The 20,249-nt window shown below is 39.6% G+C and overlaps 1 protein-coding gene across 2 annotated transcripts in view; it reads right to left on the bottom strand.

Annotated features, from left to right (window-relative positions):
- Positions 1-2,091: 2,091 nt before the first annotated feature.
- CAMK4 (calcium/calmodulin dependent protein kinase IV) overlaps positions 2,092-20,249 on the bottom strand; it is a 311,152-nt gene continuing 292,994 nt past the window's right edge. For both annotated transcript variants that reach the window (XM_045034623.1, XM_003981193.6), the window contains 3 exons: positions 15,740-15,866; positions 10,968-11,120; positions 2,092-9,360 (listed from right to left, as the gene is read on the bottom strand). In XM_045034623.1, coding sequence (XP_044890558.1) covers positions 8,920-9,360; positions 10,968-11,120; positions 15,740-15,866 — 721 coding nt within the window. In that variant the 3' untranslated portion in view covers positions 2,092-8,919. The remainder of the gene's footprint in view (positions 9,361-10,967; positions 11,121-15,739; positions 15,867-20,249) is intronic.

Genomic DNA, 20,249 nt, shown 5'->3' with positions numbered 1-20,249 from the left:
GTGACTTGAAAAAAACGTCTTCGATGAGTTGGGTGATTTTTTAATTCTACTTAGGGATGCGCCAAATTAGCCGATCAATCTCCATGTAGGAGATCACAGAGGGCTAGATGCTCTGAGGAAATGCTGCACGCTTATCTACCCAGAATAAGAAAGGAGTGAGAAGTTCTAATTAAATTTTGCACAAGATCCAAGCCTCTTTCTGCAGACTTAGTGACACTTCCCTGCAGAGTTTGGCCTTTCATACCAGTATTGCCCCTTCACCACTTTGCCTGGAATTTTTCCACTCTGTAGATTTCTCAGCCAGACCTGGCCCCTTCCTCCTTCCTCCCTTGAAAGATTGTCCCCAACCTTCAAATCCAGCCTAGGTTCCCATGCTTTCCTCAATCATCATTCTAGGCAGACGGGAGCTTTTCCTTCTTGCCATCCCTAGACGACTTAATCCCTCGCTTAGATTTGGCACAGGCTGTGTATGCACACGTTTTTTTCTCTCCAACTAAAAAGTTCACTCTCAGAGGATATAGCACTGGGCTTAATTCATCTCTGACTCCTTCACTGTACGTAACTGTTTCTCAGTGAAAGTTTACTGAGAAAATGGGTGTCTGAGATGGCCTACTGGGAAGCTTCAAAATTGGCAAATCATTTCCTTAAAGTGAGCTTGTGATACAGGCTTAATATCCCCTAAACTAGTACTACTGTCTAATTTATGGTTCTGAGGGGAAAATTAGCTATTGACTTTGGTCTATTCATTTCTAAGGGAAGCAGGTGACCCAATTATTGAGAGAAATGTAGAAACATGATTTTAAGTCTATTAACAACTGCCTTCAAGTTCTGACCAATCAATAAAACTGGGGAGGTGGGAGTGTGAAATCCTAATCTTTATGTCTTGCCTCTCCTGTCCAGTAGAGTCTCCATCTTGCACATGAGCCGTGAGGAAGTGGCAGGCAAGTGATCTCTTTTCTCCTGAGTCCAGTGTATCCCAGCGGCACATCATATGATTAATTACTGCAGCGCTTTAAAGAAAGCAGTATAGTATTTAGTTACAATCATGATAGAAGTTTAGATATTCCTAATAATAGGCTGATAATAGGTCTTGTACTCAATATCTCATTTGTAACCTTTGGCTACAGATGTTCAAAGTCAACAAAGGTCACGCATACCTACATTTCTCAGTATCTGGGTTACCTGCTTCCCTTAAGGCAGATATTGTGAAATGAATCATTTCTCTGTGACAGAAATAGACTAAGAGAAGGGCCCTTCTTGGATTTCTAAATATGTAAGAAAAGTAAAAGCAAGCATTTATTCAAGGCCCTCTCTTTTGAAAGAAATGAAATATCTCTCAGAATATCCTCAGAAAAACATGGGGATTGGAAAGTAGTTTCCTTACATAAAAGAAATGGCTGTTTGCCTGTCAGTGAACTATTGGTGAGCAAGTTATTGTCATAGAAGGCCACATAATAAAGCATATTATTTACTAAAACTGGTTGAATGAAAACCCAGTTGTTATAAATTACTTAAGAATATTCTGAAGGATTCAAAACCAAAGGCTCTGTTACTTCTTAGTTTACTGAAGTAACAGCTGAAGACCGACTTAAATGTGAGCAAGTATCAGTGTAAGATGTCATTTACGTGATTTTAAATATAAGGATCAAATTTCTAAAACATGCTCAAAATGCTAGAAATCTTTTTTAATTCCTCTCTGAACAAAGTCAATTCATATTCTAAATTAATTTTTTTCAGGAATGATGCCATTTGGAATTTTTAGTTCTGTAGGGATACTTCAGTGTTAAGTTGTACAGACAGCACAATTATTGTTGTGAGACAATCTGCTCTGTTGTGAGACAAAGCTCTCCTAGCTTCCTCTGGGAATTAGAACCTTAACGTTAAGTAGAGGAAAGTCATGGAAATCTCTCAGATGTTCGCAAAAAAGCATGGGTGCCATGATAGGCCAGGGTCATCAGGTTTTTTTTCCTGTAGAGAGCCAGATAGACATGTTACGCTTTGCCGGGCTATCCAGTTCTCTCTGTTGAAACTTCTCAACTCTGTTCTAGTAGCATGAAAGCAACCAGACAATATGTAAATAAATGAGCATGGTCATGTTCCAATAAAAACTTTATTTATAAAAACAGGCTTCTGGTGGATTTGGTCTGTGAACCATAGTTTGCCTGATTCCTGAAAATTATTCTTTGGAAATTTAAATTTATTTCCTTGGGCTATTATGTGGAAATTGCTTTTTAAAAAATGCACATATAAGTTTTATATGTATATCATAAAGACCATAGATAAAAGAATGATCATCGATATTCAAATAAGAAAGTATAAACATTAGCTTCTAACTCATTTACTACTAATAATATCTTTTGCCTGATACGCTTAGTTCATTGGGCATAAGGAATTACTTGAACCTTTTTAAACCCGTCTGCTGTTCCCACTCAGTGAACTCACAAGAAATTTTAAATTTTCAAGGGAAACACAGCAACATCTATCAGATATGGAATGCAATACTACTATTATGTTGTTTGGACCTAAGTACTTAATAAATGGACATGTTAGATAATTCTTTTGGCTTTGGGAAGACCATGAAAATAATACTGAGACTAAGGATGTATGAATAGAAACACCTTGGGAAATTCTACCGTAAGAACCTGGACAATAAAAATGTAAACAAAATCATAACTCGTGAATATGTTATTTGTACTCTATGCTAATGTAAGTCGCTGCATGATAGACGATAAAATAGGTCAGGTTAACAGGGAGGAGCTATAAGATGACAGTTTTCAACTGATAGTCATACTTACTTGTATCTTTTACAAACCAGATTAACTACTATACATGTAACAAGGAAAGGACAAAGAAAGGACCAACCTCGTACATTTTTTCTACAACTGATTATCAGAGTGAGAGCACTTAGGGAAAAACAATAGCTTTCAAAAATTCTAATGTGAAGCCTATTGTATTTGAATATCCCAAAATAGTATTTTAAATGGAAAATAGTATTTTAACTGACTGAAGATTAAATGTCATTTTTAACAATGAGTCACAACAAAAATTACACAGATATAAATATTCCATATCCATGGGTTTTCCAGGTCAATCTTCAAAATGTGCTGAAAACAACTATTAATAACAAGCATGACTTTGTAGTCTTAGCATTGCTGCTTAGAGTTTCAAACTAAATTGTGGGCCACCAAGGGCCCCACATTTCTCCAACCAGTCTGGGATACTCCTTCCAGGGTTTTAGCAGATCTCACAAGCCTAGAGGGCAGCCTGATGGCCAGAAGGATGAAGCAAAACATTGATTTGGGACAAGTGGTAGCAAACCAAGACACAGGGAAGAGTAACTGACTCGTGGAATCCCATTTTTTCATACTGAATAATAGCAATATACCAGTATTCAAACAGCATCAGTTTCAGTCAGAGCATGGGAAGAGATTTCCTTCCATCTGGCTCATTTGAGCTCAGCCAGGTCAGACGCCTAGTGTCTTCTGAGCAATGTCTGATTCCTGTGAAGGAGTCAGATGGTCCGCTCTCATTCAAGGCTTCCATCTTGCCCTAGGTGGACCTCTGGGCCAGGTAACAGGGAAAAGGCTGAGTCTTGAAGGAAGTTAAAATCATGCAATCAAATCCTCTAGAGTATATCACAAGCATTTATGAAAATTGGAATTTTAAACAAGCCAACATAAATTAGTCAAGTTTGTTATTGCTCTCCAAGGTAAGTATATAAATGGTTGGGCTTTGTGAGCTGAGATTACATTATCTGATCTCAGGTGATATCTGAAAGGAGTAATAATGACAAAAACTGGCCCTTAGTAGATCAGAATGTAGAAAGAGGAAATGATGAACTTGGTAACCATGGTGGGTAGCTGATCTCTCTCCAGTCGTCTTTTTTCCCCCTTATTTGTCAAGGAACCAGAAACTCACCCTGAGTTGTGCCAAGGGGAGAAAAGGACTTTGAAAAAAATGTATAGAAAATTATTGGGTACATTTCTATTCATCATGTAGTTATGAATATTGTAATATTAATATTGCAATTGCATGCACATAATGTTTTTAAAAATCACGGGCGACACACAGTCTAGCCATTAAGCAGTATTTAACTAGTAAATGCTCAAATGTTAGCAACGACCCTAATCGGGAACATATCTGTGATGAACATTGAGGAAATTGGAATATGACCTAAGAGACAGTGATTGTAAGGATACTACAAATCCTATTATGTCTGGAAACTTTGCACCATCTAAAGCAGACCTACATAACCAGTCTATACTCCACAATGACGATAAATTACATAATGGCATTGTAATTACGTAATTGACTCTGCTCGGTATATTTATTTCAATTTTTCGTGGAGTCAACCTTCATCCAGAAAAACCGAGTGCTGATTCACTTCGTTGACTTTTGTTTTTCTGTTCTTTCTTTCTCTCTCTTTCTTTCTTTCTTTCTTTCTTTCTTTCTTTCTTTCTTTCTTTCTTTCTTTCTTTCTTTCTTTCTGGTTTTTGTTTGTTTGTTTGTTTTTGCATTTGCTTTGCAAGAACAATCCTAAAACAGAATAAATGGCTTAGTAATTTTACTCTTTGCCTTTTCTGGCATTTACTTTTTTTTTTTTTTCTAATTTGAAATGCAACCAGATGCTTCTGTAAAATAAAAACTGAATTATGAAACAAAATGGCTCTAAATCTTCGGTCTGTAGGCAATCCACCAACAGTTACCTTGCATGTGAAACTGGAAATAGGGGTTGCTAGATATTCTAAATTACAAAATATGTTTCAAATACTATGTAATTGAGGTCACAGTAATAGGCAAACTATTCCTTTCTTTTTTTAAGTTTGCCACTCAACATGGCTATAGAACTTTGAGGACTATTCTAAAATAGCAGTATATAAAAAAATTCTAAGTCTTTGAATCCATGTATAATGGCAGTGTTGATTGAACAGTTCTGAGGAAATCTAAAAAGATCTAGCCAACAGTCATTCTTATTTTGGGGGTTACTGGGATGATATCCTCACCCTCCCCAAACGATCTTCATCACACGAATTTAGTATGTTCGGGTGATTTGTAGAACGAAATATTGCCTGTAACAAAATGATGCCCACCTCAGTCTAGCCTTAAAAAAATCCTATTAAGGGTCTGTGTGTAGTCCCTCCTGAGTGGGGACACATGGTTTCATACACAAGAATACTGTTGATGTTATGGCAGTACTCATGAGACTCGAGCCTGAAGTCAAGATTCCAGGGCCCAGAGAGGGATTAGAGGGACTGTGGCAAACAGACAATTTTGCAATGCCCAGGAAGGCATTGTTCTCTAAAAGTCGTGATGGGAAATCTTCCTTTGAAGTACATGATTAAGCAGATGTGGCCAATAGAGTTTTTACTTATTTTGGTCTGTGACATTTCGGAAACATTTTCTTTTTGGCCTCCTACCAACTCATCAGTATGGAAAACTGAGGCAGCTCAAATCTAAGCATAGAAATTCATGTGTCATTTTTGCTTTAGAAGTGTGCTCTAGAACAGTTTTGTTCCAAAACATTAGCCACTAGTCATGTGTGGCTATTGAGCACTTGATGTCCTAAAGGTGTAATATATATATATATATATATATATATATATATATATATGTACGCCTGATTTTTAAAACAATATAAAAATAATTAATTCAAAATATCTCAATAATTTTTCATATTGATTATACATTGGGATTATAGCACTTGTTCTAGATGATAACTTCTACAACCATGTTATTCTAATTTCTCCCTTATTTATGTATTTGTGGGGCAAATGAGCTCTTACAGCCTGAAAAACCCAGTGGGATTCTGACTAGACTTTTTAAATGTGAGAAATAATAATTACCATAATTCTTCATGGTAAAATAGTCTAGTTCATGCTATGTATCTGAACTTATTTGAGAAACAAAAATCAATAATGTATTAACTGTCAGCTCTAAAATGCAAAACAGAATTTATTGTTCTGTGCTAAAATAACCTTAATGTTTTTGCTTTGTGACTATATTGTCTTAATTAAAGGTAACATTATGAAAGAGTTTGTCAAATTATGGCTCTCTCTACAACAGTCTACCATTATTGAGCTAAGTAATCTTTGTGGGGTTGTTGTTGTTTTTTTTAATGTTTACTTTTGAGAGAGAGAGAGCATGAGCAGGGAAGGGGCAGAAAGAGAGGGAGACACAGAATTCAAAACAGGCTCCAGGCTCTCAGCTGTCAGCAGAGTCCAATGTGGGGCTAGAACTCATGAACATGAGATCATGACCTGAGCTGAAGTCAGATGCTTAATGGACTAAGCCACCCAGGCGCCCCTAGCTAAGTTAATCTTTGAGATAGATAACAGATCTCTTTTAAATAAAGAAGATAAATGTTTGTTGTTCTTTCAAAATGGTTAATCTAATTATCCTAACAGATTGTATTTCTGTTAAATCTTAGATTGAATCGTTTGGCTGAAATGACCAATTTTTGTGAAAGCCTGACTTGTTTTTGCATTGAAATGACAAAGTTAGTCACTATTTTGGCATCATCAGGACTTCATCTTTTACAGTCAAAATTTAAGACTCCCGTTCATCTTTAGAAAGTGCAATTTACAGGTTAAAAAAAAAAAAAAAAAAACAGAGGAAATCACCCTCAGGTGCTCAAGTACTCACCAAGGAAAAGGCATGGGTACTCATTTAAATGGGTAAATTCTTAAACACACACTAGCCTTTCGCATCCGCTACTGCTGGAGCTCCTGTTAACACAGGCCACAGGCAGCGCAGTCAGCCTGACTGATGGATCAGAGAATGACTGCCCTCCCTCGGAACACTGTGGGGGTGGACGGGGCCCGGAAGGGCAACGCCTAATGATGTTCCAACAATGCCACTGTCCAGTAAGATCCATTTCCCTCTCTTCTTTCCTTTTCCAGTATATGGGACAACGACCCTATCTGCCTGTTAAGTCTCATTAGGAAAAGCACACCGGGCAATTGATCTTCTTAAATGGAAATGTTAATGCTTAGTGAAGAAGGCGTTCTTAAAGATTAAAAAGAGTGAGCCCTTTATAATTACTAACCTGGAAATTCTGAGAGAATAAAGAAGGAAGGAAAGAAACAGGAGAAAATAAGTACTCTCAACTAGCTAAAACAAAAAATAATCTTCTGAGCCCAGATGATGTGCTCTTTAAGGGCTTTTTCCTCTGTCCATGTCGGTGACCCATCAGGCCCTTAAACCACGGACGATGAGAAGTCCTACCTTTTCTTCTTATGACAACAGTAGTAAAGGAAGGTTTGCGCTTGGAAAGCAGAATATCTACCAAGGTCCGGGAGCCCGCAGGAACCAGAGATTTAATTTCATTTTCCAATTTGACAGTTTTGAGGAAGAGCCAAAAGAATTTAAGATCTTTTTTCGGTGAAGATTTTTATGTGACAGTCATTTTTACTGTCCATATTTTGGTCTCTGAAAATAATCCTTTTTTAAAACTGAGGAAACCTATTTGTGATGCATAATTTGATAAAAATGTTCACTTCATCTCAAACTAGAAAGAAATATGAGGTACTTGGAATTTAGGTGTGGTTTCTATAAGGGAAAAGTGTTCATATGAAAAATCAAAGAAAAATACTTTGAAAAAAAATCATAATGAAGTATTAGGTCTAATGTTATAGCTTCTTGTGAGTCTGATTTGAAATCAGTGCTTTTTCTTTGTTTCTTTTTGTTTTTGTTTTTTAAGGCAAATAAAATGTTGCACTGTCCTAAATTTCTTGGCATGGAAACTAAAAAACTACATTGTAAGATGTGGGCACTTCTATTCCAAGTATGAGAAAAAGATATACCAGATTTTCTGAAATATCTTTAGTTCATAAGCAATATATCTAGTTCATCATCAACTGAAGGGAAAAAGGACTTTCATAAACAAAAGTTTGCTTACTCTAGTAAAGTGGATGATCTTATAATGGAATATTATTCTCACTCTATTCAGACATTTTGGCACCAGCCTGTGGGGTAGATTTTTCTGAATATTTGAAACTCGGTAAATACAGAGTTTATTCATAAAAATGTCACGGTCTTTAAAGTTGTACAAACTCATGAATAAATCCAATTGTATCTGAAAATGACAAGCAGTCAACCTTTGCTAGTTTAGGTCTAGGCCTTAGCTCCTTCTCTTCCCTCAGTTTCTTTAGCCTACCTTAAGTGTTGTCCATGAGAAAGAAACTGTATTAGCATGGGAAGGAAGGGATATATCTCTCAGCAGGAGTCTGTAAAATACTTTCTCCAGGATTGTAAAATGGCAGGATTTTGTGATAGAACATTTTTGGTTATTAGTAATATAGTGTGTATAAATAAGGACAAAATTAGAAAGCATTTGCTACACAAGCTTTAAGGGCATTTTGTTTCATGGCCCTTAAGTATGCTTCAACTTCTTACCATTGTAAGTGGGATTTTTTATATGTACCATAAAACTGCACCCTATAACCATCTCCTTGTAAACAGTTTGAACACACTGAAAAGTATAATGTGAATGCCATGGGAACATGTCTCCTAGCATTACCTAATATTGAGCAACAGTCCAAAGGAATTACTGCCTTGTGAAGAAATCCAAAGGATGTATGATGGCTAGGTTTTCAAAGCAAAAACAATGTGTTACTAGTTACTTCAAATGTATGCTACTGGTCCCTGAAAATGTATGTTTTTAAAATGTATGTTGTTTACTCAAAATTTCAAATTTAACTCATCAGCATTAGGTATCCATTACGTACCACAGAAGACACTATTTTTTCATAAAGCAGTCACATGCATGAAGTTAGGATTACCAACTGATATATATGTATTTTTTTTGCACCTCAAAAAACAGAATCACTATAATGCAGATCATGCTTCCACATCTTCCTTGCTGAAGGACAAAACATACAAAGTGCCCGCATTTGGCCTCCCGACTGGAAAGAAGCCAAATCAGTACTCTGGCAGGATCACATCATTCTGCTGAGCTCCAAATACCACAGCCGGGTTTTCTTGCTCTTGTTTGGAGGCTGCTGCTTCCTCCGAGGTCTTCAGCTTCTCCTCTACTAGGCCCTCCTCGATTTCCGGGTCAGCCACCTTTGTCCCATCTTCTAGTGCTTTGGGCACCGCACTGGCGGCCTTGGCAGCACTTATATCAGCATCTTTAACTTCTTCTACGGCCTGTACCGTCATCAGCTCAGCCTCTGCTCGCTCAACTGCCACTGGGGCCCCACTTCCTTGAACTTCCGCTCCTTCTGAGATAGCTTTAACATCTTCACTGCCATCCTGAATCGAAGAAGGTGCCTGGCCGGCCTTCTGGCTCTCTTGGATGCTGCTGTGGCTGCTGCTGGCGCTTCCCAGCCGGGAAGAGGCCACCACGGCCTTCACTGCTGCCTGATTAGAAACAGAGAAGTGTCAGGTGTCACCTGCACTTAAAATCCCCAATCAGAGCTCCATCTCAGCTTTGCATGTCCCAGACATATTTATTATTCCAAGATGGTTGAATGAAAACTTGTTTGGAGCATAAACAGAAAAATCTCTTTAATCCCAAGCTAGAGTATTTAATCATCTGGACCAGTGAAAGCTTGAGTAAATATGTTTGCCCATGGATAACCTGGTTTCAAATATTTTGGACTTTGTTTCCTAAAGTATTTGTTTCATGGAACACTAGTATTATGTGACAAAAGAATTCCATGGTTAGGTTTGTTTGAGAAGTCCTGGGTTCAGTCAAGGTTATTTAATCCATAGTATTTCAGATCAATTTGACCACAGAGCCCTTAAGGTTCATTTAGTCTTTATCAGCCTGTAAGTGATGGCTGAATTGAACGTTATTTTTGACCTTCAGCTGTTCTCTGAAATTCTCTGGATATACAGTCAGTCCTAAACACCATTATGTAAGAGAAAAGCATCTAATATATCTTCTATGTATATTCTATAAAAAGATATATTTTGGACAGTTTTCTGTATCACATGAATTACAGTTGACACTTGAACAACATGCGTTTGAATTGCAAGGGTCCATTTACATGCAGATTTTTTTCAATAGATACATTGAAAAGTTTTTTAGAGATTTTCAACAATTTGAAAAAACTCACAGATGAAGTATGTAGCCTAGAAATACCCAAAATGTTAAGAAAAAATTAGGTATTATTGTAAGGATATAGTACATAAAACATTGAACATAAAAACTATGCATTAATTGACTGTTATCTCTAAGGCTACCAGTCAACAGTAGGCTATTAGTGATTAAGTTTTGGGGGAGCCAAAAGTTATAGGTAGATCAACTGTGTTGAGGGGTTGGTGCCCCTAAACCCAGGATTGTTCAAAGGTTAATTGTATTTTAATTTTTACGAAGTATTGTAGTTTATCTACATTACATTATAGTTTTTAAAAGTTTCCCAATTTTCACATATTCAGAAAGAAAACTTTCTGAATACGTACCAGTTTCCTGAGCAATGCTGTTTAAGCAGTTCAGTCACAATTAAATGAGTAGCAGTGATAATGTGTTTGGTGAGTAAATCTCAACATATAACACATTTCCCTTTATTAATAATGAATTCTTTAAAAAATTTTTAATGCTTATTTATTTCTGAGGGGGGGGGAGAGAGAGAGAGAGAGAGAGAGATAGAGAGAGAGAGAGCGCATGAGTGGGGAAGGGACAGAGAAAGAGGGAGACACAGAATCTGAAGCAGGCTCCAGGCTCTGAGCTATCAGCTAAGAGCCCGACACAGGGCTTGAACTCATGGACTGCGAGATCATGACCTGAGCTGAAGTTGGACACTTAACTGACTGAGCCACCCAGGTGCCCCAATAATGAATTCTTAAGAGAGAATAGCATGACTGTCAGTGGCTTTACATTGTTGGGATTTCAAAGCAGGATTTTCCCTGGTACCATAGGAGATAAATAATATTATTAGATGAAGAATAGTGGAATTATCTTTAATAGTTGAAGCTAAGAGAGAGATTTTTTTTTTTTAACAGAACAAATCTACAAATCTTACCTTAAGCTTGCGTCGGGCATTGAATTCTTGGAGCTTCTTTTGAGCAGTATCCATGTGTACAAAATTAGCTGCTTTGCCTGTGACCCATGGGTGCTGGAGAGCTTGGAAAGTAGTCAGCCGTTTCTTAGGATCCAAAACAATTAATTTTCTAACCTGAAATGATAAAGAACCATAGATTTCTTAGGGAGATTTTTTTATGGCTTGCCCCTCAGCTTGTGAACTTCTATTTTCCTAGCAATACCATGAAATATACATTAAAAAAAAAAAGCTTTTAAGCCGTCAGTAGTCACTGTACTGATAGCTTCAGGTAGCAGCGGCTGAGGGGGTCTGAGAAGACAGTGGTGTGCACCAGCTAAGAGCCTAAACTTGCAGACAGTTTTCCAAGGGAGGTTAAAGAAACAGGTCCTGGCTTGCCTGTGGACTGGAAGCTGTCTGAAGGAGAACCAGCATCTGAGTAATTCTAGGCTGTACTTCATACCACTTAGAATTCAGAACTTGTTGGGGCGCCTGGGTGGCTCAGTCGGCTAAGTGTCCGACTTCAGCTCAGGTCACGATCTCGCAGTTTGTGGGTTTGAGCCCCGCATCGGGCTCTGTGCTGACAGCTCAGAGCCTGGAGCCTGTTTCAGATTCTGTGTCTCCCTCTCTTTCTGACCCTCCCCCGTTCATGCTCTATCTCTCTCTGTCTCAAAAATAAATAAAAACGTTTAAAAAAAAAAGAATTCAGAATTTGTTGTATCTCAGTGGAGATAGTATCAACGTGCATCCATCATGTTTTCTATGGGGATTAAATGGCATCAAAGGGACAGTACCATAGTCCTTACTCTTATCCCATGACTCTATGGTAAAGTTCATTCTTTCTATACCTTCAGGGTTTTGAAGGAATAAGCCAAGTGCTGGAGTAAAAGCCTATTTAGAATCAAAGCAAAGGTGTTAGTGGTTTAGGGGCATGATTTGTTTAAAGGACTGAATTCAACCCATGGCAGACCATTCTGGAGGTTGACCCCTGAGGATGAGCAGATAATAAACCGCCAGGGAGATCAACAACCAAAATAATCTCTGGCCCTGGGCTCAGAAGGGGTGACCTGGAATGAGACAGAGACTATTTGGAGTTAGGAGGCATGTTCAAGCCCAGTTACATCTCTTACCTACTTTTGTGACCCTAGACAAAGACCCACATGCTAACTGAGTCCCTGTGGACATTCTCCTAGCCCTTTTCTTATATGATCTCATTTCCACCTTCATTCCTTTGTAAATACACTCTTATGTGCATATAAAAATGTTTCAAAATTCATATAATTCTTTCCATGACCTTATCAACTTGGAACTATTAGCTCCAATTCATAAATGAGGGATGAGAGGAAGCTCAGAAAGATGTAGTGCCTTACCTAAGGTCAGACAACTTGTAATTGGTGGAGGCTGTGTGCAAACTCAGGTCTGTCTTACCTCAGAGCTCATTTTGTAGCTACTCTACCACAGCGCCTCGATGGCAGTCCATCAACGCCCCTGGCCTTCAGTCTGCGCGTGTGGCAAATGAGGGGCTTTTGGTGTCATAGGCCTAAGGTCTTCCTAACTCTGATAAGGTAAGAAGAACTGAACACGGGCTAACACAAATCAGGCAGCAACTCAAACGAAGAACACATACCTGGTTCTCCTTTTACTTCTTTTCTGTAAAATTTGCAAAGAAATGTGTGTTTGGGGTAAGAGACAAAATTTGTAGAGGGTAGAGATGTGAGGTTGTTTGGGCTAAAACTCTGAGAGGAGGTGGTGGGAGGCACAGGTGGTTAAGGAAAATGAATGTGCAGAAGGAAGTAAAAATCTGATTTCAGTCCCCCTATAACCTGTGGGATACGTGTCCTAATAATTTTATGTAAATGGCACCTAATCTTTAGCAACAATTCACAATATTATTTCCCTCCCGTTTTTCAATGGTCTTTTTCCTCCTCCTCATCATTACCATCCTCATCCTCATGAAAATACAAAGAATTTACTGAAATTCAGAATGTTGCCCCAAATTCCACATGTCAGCATTAATCTTTACATCTGAAGATACCGATGCACTGAATTGTTAAACTTGCTGAAGGTCAGAGAGACCCGGTGATCCTGCCAAGATTCAAACCCAAAGCCTTGCCTTGATCCGACAGCTCCCCTCACAACCTGACTCCACCATGTGTTGGCACTGTTCCCCTGCTGTTACCAGAACAGATGCAGGTTCTTCTGGTAAGTACACAGCTGTGGTACTCAAGGACTCTGTTAGTTCTGAAGTTTCATAAATTTATTAGCTCAAAGGTAAGACTTAGCTGGATGGGGGTGCCTGGGTGGCTCAGTCAGTTAAGCATCCAACTCTTGATGTCAGCTCAGGTCATGATCTCACGATCCATGAGTTCAAGCCCTGCATCAGGCTCTGCGCTGACAATGTGGAGCCTGCTTGGGATTCTCTCTCTCTCTGCCCCTCCCCCACTTGTGCACGTGTGCGCGCGCTCTCTCTCTCTCTCTCTCTCAAAATAAAATAAATTAATTAAGAAAAAATTGGCTGAGGAGTGCCTGCGTGGCTCAATTGGTTGAGCATCCAGCTCTAGGTTTTGGCTCAGGTTCATGATCTCGCAGTTTTGTGGGTTTGAGCCCCACATCTGGCTCTGCCAGAAAGACATCTGGCTGTCTTTCAAAATAAATAAACTTAAAAAAATTAGCCGAACGAAGGAATATCACAGCTAATGCTCTTATCCACTTAATTTTCATTAGAGATGAAAAGAAAGTAAAGGAACTGTTATGGAGTTAGTTGACGGTAGTTAGTTAACATGCATTATATATCCTTAAGTCTCACAATAATCTAGACAGAGGTACTGTATCATCCCAGAAAAGAAAACTGAAGTAGAGAGATTAGATAACAAGCCCAAGGTCACACCTGTAGGTTGTAAGAAAGGGGGCACTTTAAAAAGGGGGCACTTCAGGTGTGTCAGACTTTAAAAATCTATGCTCTATTTCCTGATCCATTGTTTCATTCAGTACACATTTACTGAGTCTGCACTACATGCCCACGTGGTACTAAGACCTGGGCACACATGCCTCGACCTCTCCCAGAACTTGCAGTCCAATTAAGGAAGACCTTTCCACAAGTAAATATAACTAACAACCATCATGAAAGCGTGAGTTGGAGGCAAAGCAATAATAGTGGCGGAAGGAACAAAGCAGGGGTGGGAAGGAGGGACTGCTGAAGCGGGAGGTGGGGGAGCGGCAAAGCTACCCCGAGGGAGTCAAATGGCAACTGCGGCTTGACATGAAGAGTTACCCATGCGAGAGGTGTGTGTGCACGTGTGTGTGTGCGTGTGTGTATGTGCACACGTATGAGAGAGAGGCAGTATGGAGGAAGAGGCTGGAAGATAGGAGGAAGAACGTTACAAAGCAGAGGAAAGAGTAACGGCCCACACGCTGAGCTACCCTGACGAGGGGCTGTTAGTCTGGTACCCTGGTGTGAAGACAGACCAGAGGACAGTCTGTGAAATGGGTGGCATGGGCAGGGTGACAGGTTCCCGGCCAGGCGGTGCTGTGTAGATCTCATTACAGATTTTGGATTTTCTCCTAAGGGCCTCAAAGCAGGAGAGTGACAGGATTGATTTATTTACTAGGCCCTTCCTCAGGATCCTGCTTGGAGAGCTTACCTGAAAAGGGCATGGAGGAGGTGGGAAGGCCACAGGGGAGGTTGCGGTAGTGGTCACAGGAGAGGACAGGCCTGGTAGGGGCAGTGGTGGTGGAGTGGGGAGAAGAAAATGGATTCAAGAAGTGTTCAGGCGTGTGGGGCCTGGCTTGAGCCAGGAGTTGGGATGATGCCTCCACACATCACACACACTGTCTCTCCGCCTGACTGCACTGAATAGTCATGGTCTATAGGGGGTTTGTTCCATGAAAGAACATGGATGGGAAGGAGAAAAAGTTTGGAGGGAAAAGAGCATTGGCTGGAAACCTGGATCATTTGTTCTGCTGGGGAGCTGTGTGACCTTGGACAGTCAGTTCACCTCTCTGGGCTTTAGCACCCTCATCTTTAAAAGGAGGGAAACATTCGATGACTCCTAAGATCCCTTGGAGAGCTAGCCTTCTGTGGTTTAAAAGTTAGCTTTTAGTTATTTCTGGGTGGTTTTTCTCTAGCCATTGATGGTTAGTGCTTTCATCCCATGCTAGTATCCCCTTCATTTTAGAATAGGTGGGCCATCTCCGGTGACGATATACACACAAACTTTAATATGAGCTTAAGTGAGATCCCAAGTAAAACAAACAAAAAACCAAACAAAATGAATTATCAGTAGAGTGTAACTTGTTTATGATGCCAGTGATGCATGATGGGACTTGTGTTACTACTGGGATATTTTAATAAGTTTGAACCTCTCAAGATGCAATGCTTATTTGAAATATAATCAAATCTAGGTAATCTAGGCAAGCCAGGTTAAAATGGAATTATTCTGTGTAAATTATATTTGAATTCACCTAGAACAGCTGGCTTCACAGGCAAGGTTTTACCTTGACTAGATGGTAAAAACTCACTAATTAATACTGTAGTGACTTTTAGTTTGTGATAATTCAGCTGGTGATGAGTCAGGCATATCTGTTTTTCATTATCTACAAGGAAAATGCATTAGTGTGCCTTTTATATGTTTTATAAAAAATACAATTATAAAGAAATAAGATATTAAGAGGGGCAAATTTTAAAAAATGACACTACCCATTAACTAATTAAAAATGAATACAAGGATTGTTCTTCGTTTTGTTTTGATCACACTTACCAAGTCCTTGGCATTTAGAGATACTTCATCCCACCAGGGGGAGATAAAGTAGTATTCACAATTCAGAATTCTCCTGAACATGAACTGATCACCTCTTTCATCATAGAATGGTTCAAATCCACAAAGTCTAGAAGGACAAAAGACAGGGAATAAAATGTCTTTAAATGCCTAAATACATTTCATCAAATTTTTGTGGTAATTCAGAATTGTCCTTTTCACAGCTTCCCATTACAAACACCAGTCTACTCAGCACGAGTGTGGAACTGCCTCATTATAATTCACTTTTGCTGTGTAAATACACATCATGCTCTCTGGAAGTAAGAATAGGTACAAAGCCAATTCAGAATTTCTACAAAGAGTTTATAATAACATCAATGACTCTGACACAAAACAATAACAATAATTGTTAACACTATTACAGGCACTATGCTAATGATTTTCTGAGGATTTCTTTTCAGCAGGAATTGAGAAGATGGACTGATTAGAAGTTCCAATTTATTACAAAGTGGAAGAATTAGGATTTTGAGAATAAACAGATTAAGAGGTAGACAGAAAAGATTTTTCAGTCATTTTTCCTCAGCTCTATTCGCTGAATTCCACCATAGAAATGAGTAAAGTACTAGATTTCCATCCCACACCAGTTTGGATGTCAGGATGAACAAAGACAGGAGCTAAGACTGTTGTCAGGAAATGACCCTTTACAACCTGACAGAGTGAACACATGGGGCCAACAGAGATGAATGGGCTGGTGCTCCCTCAGCCCTGTGTGTGACCCTCACTTCTGTACCTCTGGAAGACCTACCTACATTCACCTTCACTTTCCACTAGGGGGTCAGCATACAAGTGAATGGGAAAAGTAGGGGGAAAGAAATAGAAAATCATCTCCAACATCCTAAAGAGAGAGAGGAAAAGTGAGTTGCTGAAAAGGGACCACCAAAAGCCTCCACTGTAGGGGCAGCTGGGTGGCTCAGTTGGTTAAGCATATGACTTCGGCTCAGGTCATGATCTCGTGGTTCACAAGTTTGAGCCCCGCATCTGGTTTTCTGCTGTCAGCTCAGAGCCTGGGGCCTGCTTTGGGTTCTGTGTCTCCCTCTCTCTATGCCCCTTCCCTGCTCACGCTCGGTCTTTCTCTCTCTCTCCCTCAAAAATAAAAATATTTGGGGCGCCTGGGTGGCGCAGTCGGTTAAGCGTCCGACTTCAGCCAGGTCACGATCTCGCGGTCTGTGAGTTCGAGCCCCGCGTCAGGCTCTGGGCTGATGGCTCGGAGCCTGGAGCCTGTTTCTGATTCTGTGTCTCCCTCTCTCTCTGCCCCTCCCCCGTTCATGCTCTGTCTCTCTCTGTCCCAAAAATAAATAAAAAACGTTGAAAAAAAATTAAAAAAAAAATAAAATAAAAATATTTAAAAAATTAAAAAAAAAAAGCCTCCACTCTTTACAGATGGGTACAGGTTCTGAAATCACTAGGGATCAAGAGGAAACTATAAAAACAAGTCCCTACCAAGATATGAGTTGCACTGGACAAAAAATGGAGGGGAAAGGATGAACATGTTAAAAAACATTTTCTTAAATTCTTCTTTCAATCTGGTCAGGAGGGTGCAGAACATGAAATGTTTGAGTGCTTTCTAATGCAGTGGGTTTCTAGGGAAAAGCATTTTGTCATGTCCTTTGCTCAGGGACTGTTCTATTGGGAGTCTTTGTCTCTTTTGAATATTCTGGAGCCAGCCAGGACAAGAAAGGCCTGGCAGTACTGAGGCTCAGACCAGTGTGTCCTCTCCCACCGCAGCCAGCCATCTGCACTGAGAGTCCTGCTCCCCCATAAGGAGAGAAGGGAGCCTACGTCCACACAAGGGGGCAGCTCAGCCTTGCCTGGCCCTCCAGTGCCAGCCACAACACTAGAAAAATATAGCCTACTGTTAGTTAGTCATGGAGAAATTAGCCAATGTTCCAGGCTTGGTTTAGGAAACTCTTCTGTTTCCCCTTCTGGAAGTCTAGAAAGAAAAATTACAGTTCAGAAGGTACAGTACTCAAATGCCTTTCTTACTTCTCAAACATATCTGTAAATCTGTGCACTGATGACAGAAGTAAAAAGTTTATGTCATGTCAGCCTAAAATGCCAAAAATGGAAGAACTGTGACACAGAACAACACACACACACACACACACACACACACACACACACACACACTACAAAAAGCCTTCAGAAATGGAAATATTTGAGAATCCTGACAATGAAAGTTGCAGAGGACATTAGGGTTAGGCCAATGATGTGAATGTCTGATACAGGGGAGCTCCAGGCTGCTGGGAAGAACTGTAGTGTGGGACAGCTGCAGGACAGAGTTCAAATCTCTGGCCTTATCTGAGTCTGATTCTGACCTGAGCATTGTAGTAGTTGCTTTTGTCTGAAGGCACAAAGGATTTAGGTGTAAAAGGTAGAGGGACCAGAGTTTCTGTGAGAAATAACAAAATGGCCTTCATTTCTAGTCTACTGTCATCCTTAGAAAATAGCAAGGTCACAGCACAAAATAGCTCAGTGGAACTTTTAATTATAGTAAAGGAGATACACAGGTCCAATGGCACAGTCTTGGAGAACTTGTCCTGGTGGGAGGGCTGTGGCGGTGGTCACAGGCTACTACTGCATACTTTGAAGCAACACCTACTAATTAATGACCTTAAGTGAACCAAGGGAAGGGGCTTTGACAGACTCTTAAAATTATTTTCAGGGCTATGATGTTTCTCCAACAATCACATTCTTCCCTCTTCGTTTTCCCTGCTCAGTGACCACATTATGGGGTTTTACCCGTTCCAAATTTCAGGTTCTCAGGGTGAATGTGATGTAGTTTCCTACCTCCATCTCTCTGAGTTCCTGTACAACCTTAATGCTTACACCCCCTGCCCCCATCACATTTCAGCATGAAATTGCAATTGGGTGGGCACACTGATACTTTAGGGGCAAATCTGATTCATTATTTGTGCAGTTCAGTTTTTTATTTCACGTCACTGTGATATGTCACCTGCCTAATTCAGGAGCCAACACTGTCTCCCGAGTATAAAAGTGACCTCAAATGTAAGCTGAAGGAGTTCCATGATGTGGCCTCAGGAATTCGTTTTAGTGAATTAAGCACTTAGTATGGCAAAAAAATTACCTAACAGTTTTGCACTTTCATAAGAAAGTGTGTCTATGTTTCTCTACCTCTCCAAATGCTTTTCAAGCCTTTACTATATTCTGGATACACAAAGAATTCAACACTGAAACTATCTTTTGACAGCTATTTAATGGGTTGCTTATTAAACTTTTTTGTTTTGGCTACTGACTACTGAATATATCCAGGTGAACATAGAGTTTACTAATTTGTTTGGGGGTACCCTAGTTACCCTCTTCCTAGTCCTTATTACCCAGATACTACACTTTCTAAGATCACTATTAAATTCAAAAACAACAATAACAACAACAACAACACCCAAACCTCTTTCTGCTATGGACTGAAATGTGTCTCCCTAAAATTCATATGTTGAAGTCCTAATCCCCCAGTCCAATGGTATTTGGAGATAGAGTCTTTGGGAGGTAATTAGGGTTTGATGTGGTCATGAGGGTGGGCTAACTTCATGATGTGATTTGCGTCCTTAGAAGAAGAGATACCAAAGAGCTTACATTCTTTCTCTGCCATGTGAGGAAAGAGTTAGAGAACAGATGTCTGCAAGTCAGGAAGAGAGCTCTCACCAGGACTGGACCTCCTGGCACTCTGATCTCAGACTTCCAGCCTCTGAAACTGTGAGAAATAAAATTCTGTTGTTTAAACCACCCAGTTTGCAGTATTTTGTCACGGCAGCCTGAGCCGATTAATATCCTCTCTTTCATACCTTCCAAAATCTCTACAGATTTGAATGGTATAGGTTCCAACAAGTAACTGTGCAGTGTCCTCTAAACGGCAACCAAATCTGCTTGTCTTAAGTTAAACTCCAGAACTCACTGACACCTTTCTTCTGTAGCCTCTCTTCAGCAGTCTTCCCAGACACTCCTCTGTCCTTGCTTACCTCCCTCATATTCCTCTGCAATTCCATCATGTCTTTGGCAAATTTCCTGAAACCCTTTGTTTATTCATAGCCAGGAGCTCAGGAATGGAGTTGGGGATACCAGAGAGCGAGAGATTAGCCCCAACTTTTTTCTACCAGAGAAAAGGTTTCTCTGAGTTTAGGGTATTAAACTCAAGGTCCTTGGGGACCTAACACAAATAGAAAACAAAATTGATAGGCAAATTGCATTAAAAACATTGCTGACAAGAAATGTACCAGTCTGGAATTCTTTACGAAATTAAATAGCCACTTGCTTTTTAAAAAGCAATACTAATAACTAAATACTAAATAACTAATAACTAAATACTAATACTGTATTTTGATGAGATGCAAATAAGTAAAATAACAGCATGTTTTTAATAGATGGACTTGAGTTTCACAATCATTACTATCATCAAATAATGAATTGTTCTCCAAATCTGCTACACACCGCACTGCAA

This window comes from Felis catus, chromosome A1 (genome assembly GCF_018350175.1).
Source record: "Felis catus isolate Fca126 chromosome A1, F.catus_Fca126_mat1.0, whole genome shotgun sequence".
Classification (NCBI taxonomy): domain Eukaryota; kingdom Metazoa; phylum Chordata; class Mammalia; order Carnivora; family Felidae; genus Felis; species Felis catus.
This window is presented reverse-complemented; position numbering and strand designations above follow the sequence as displayed.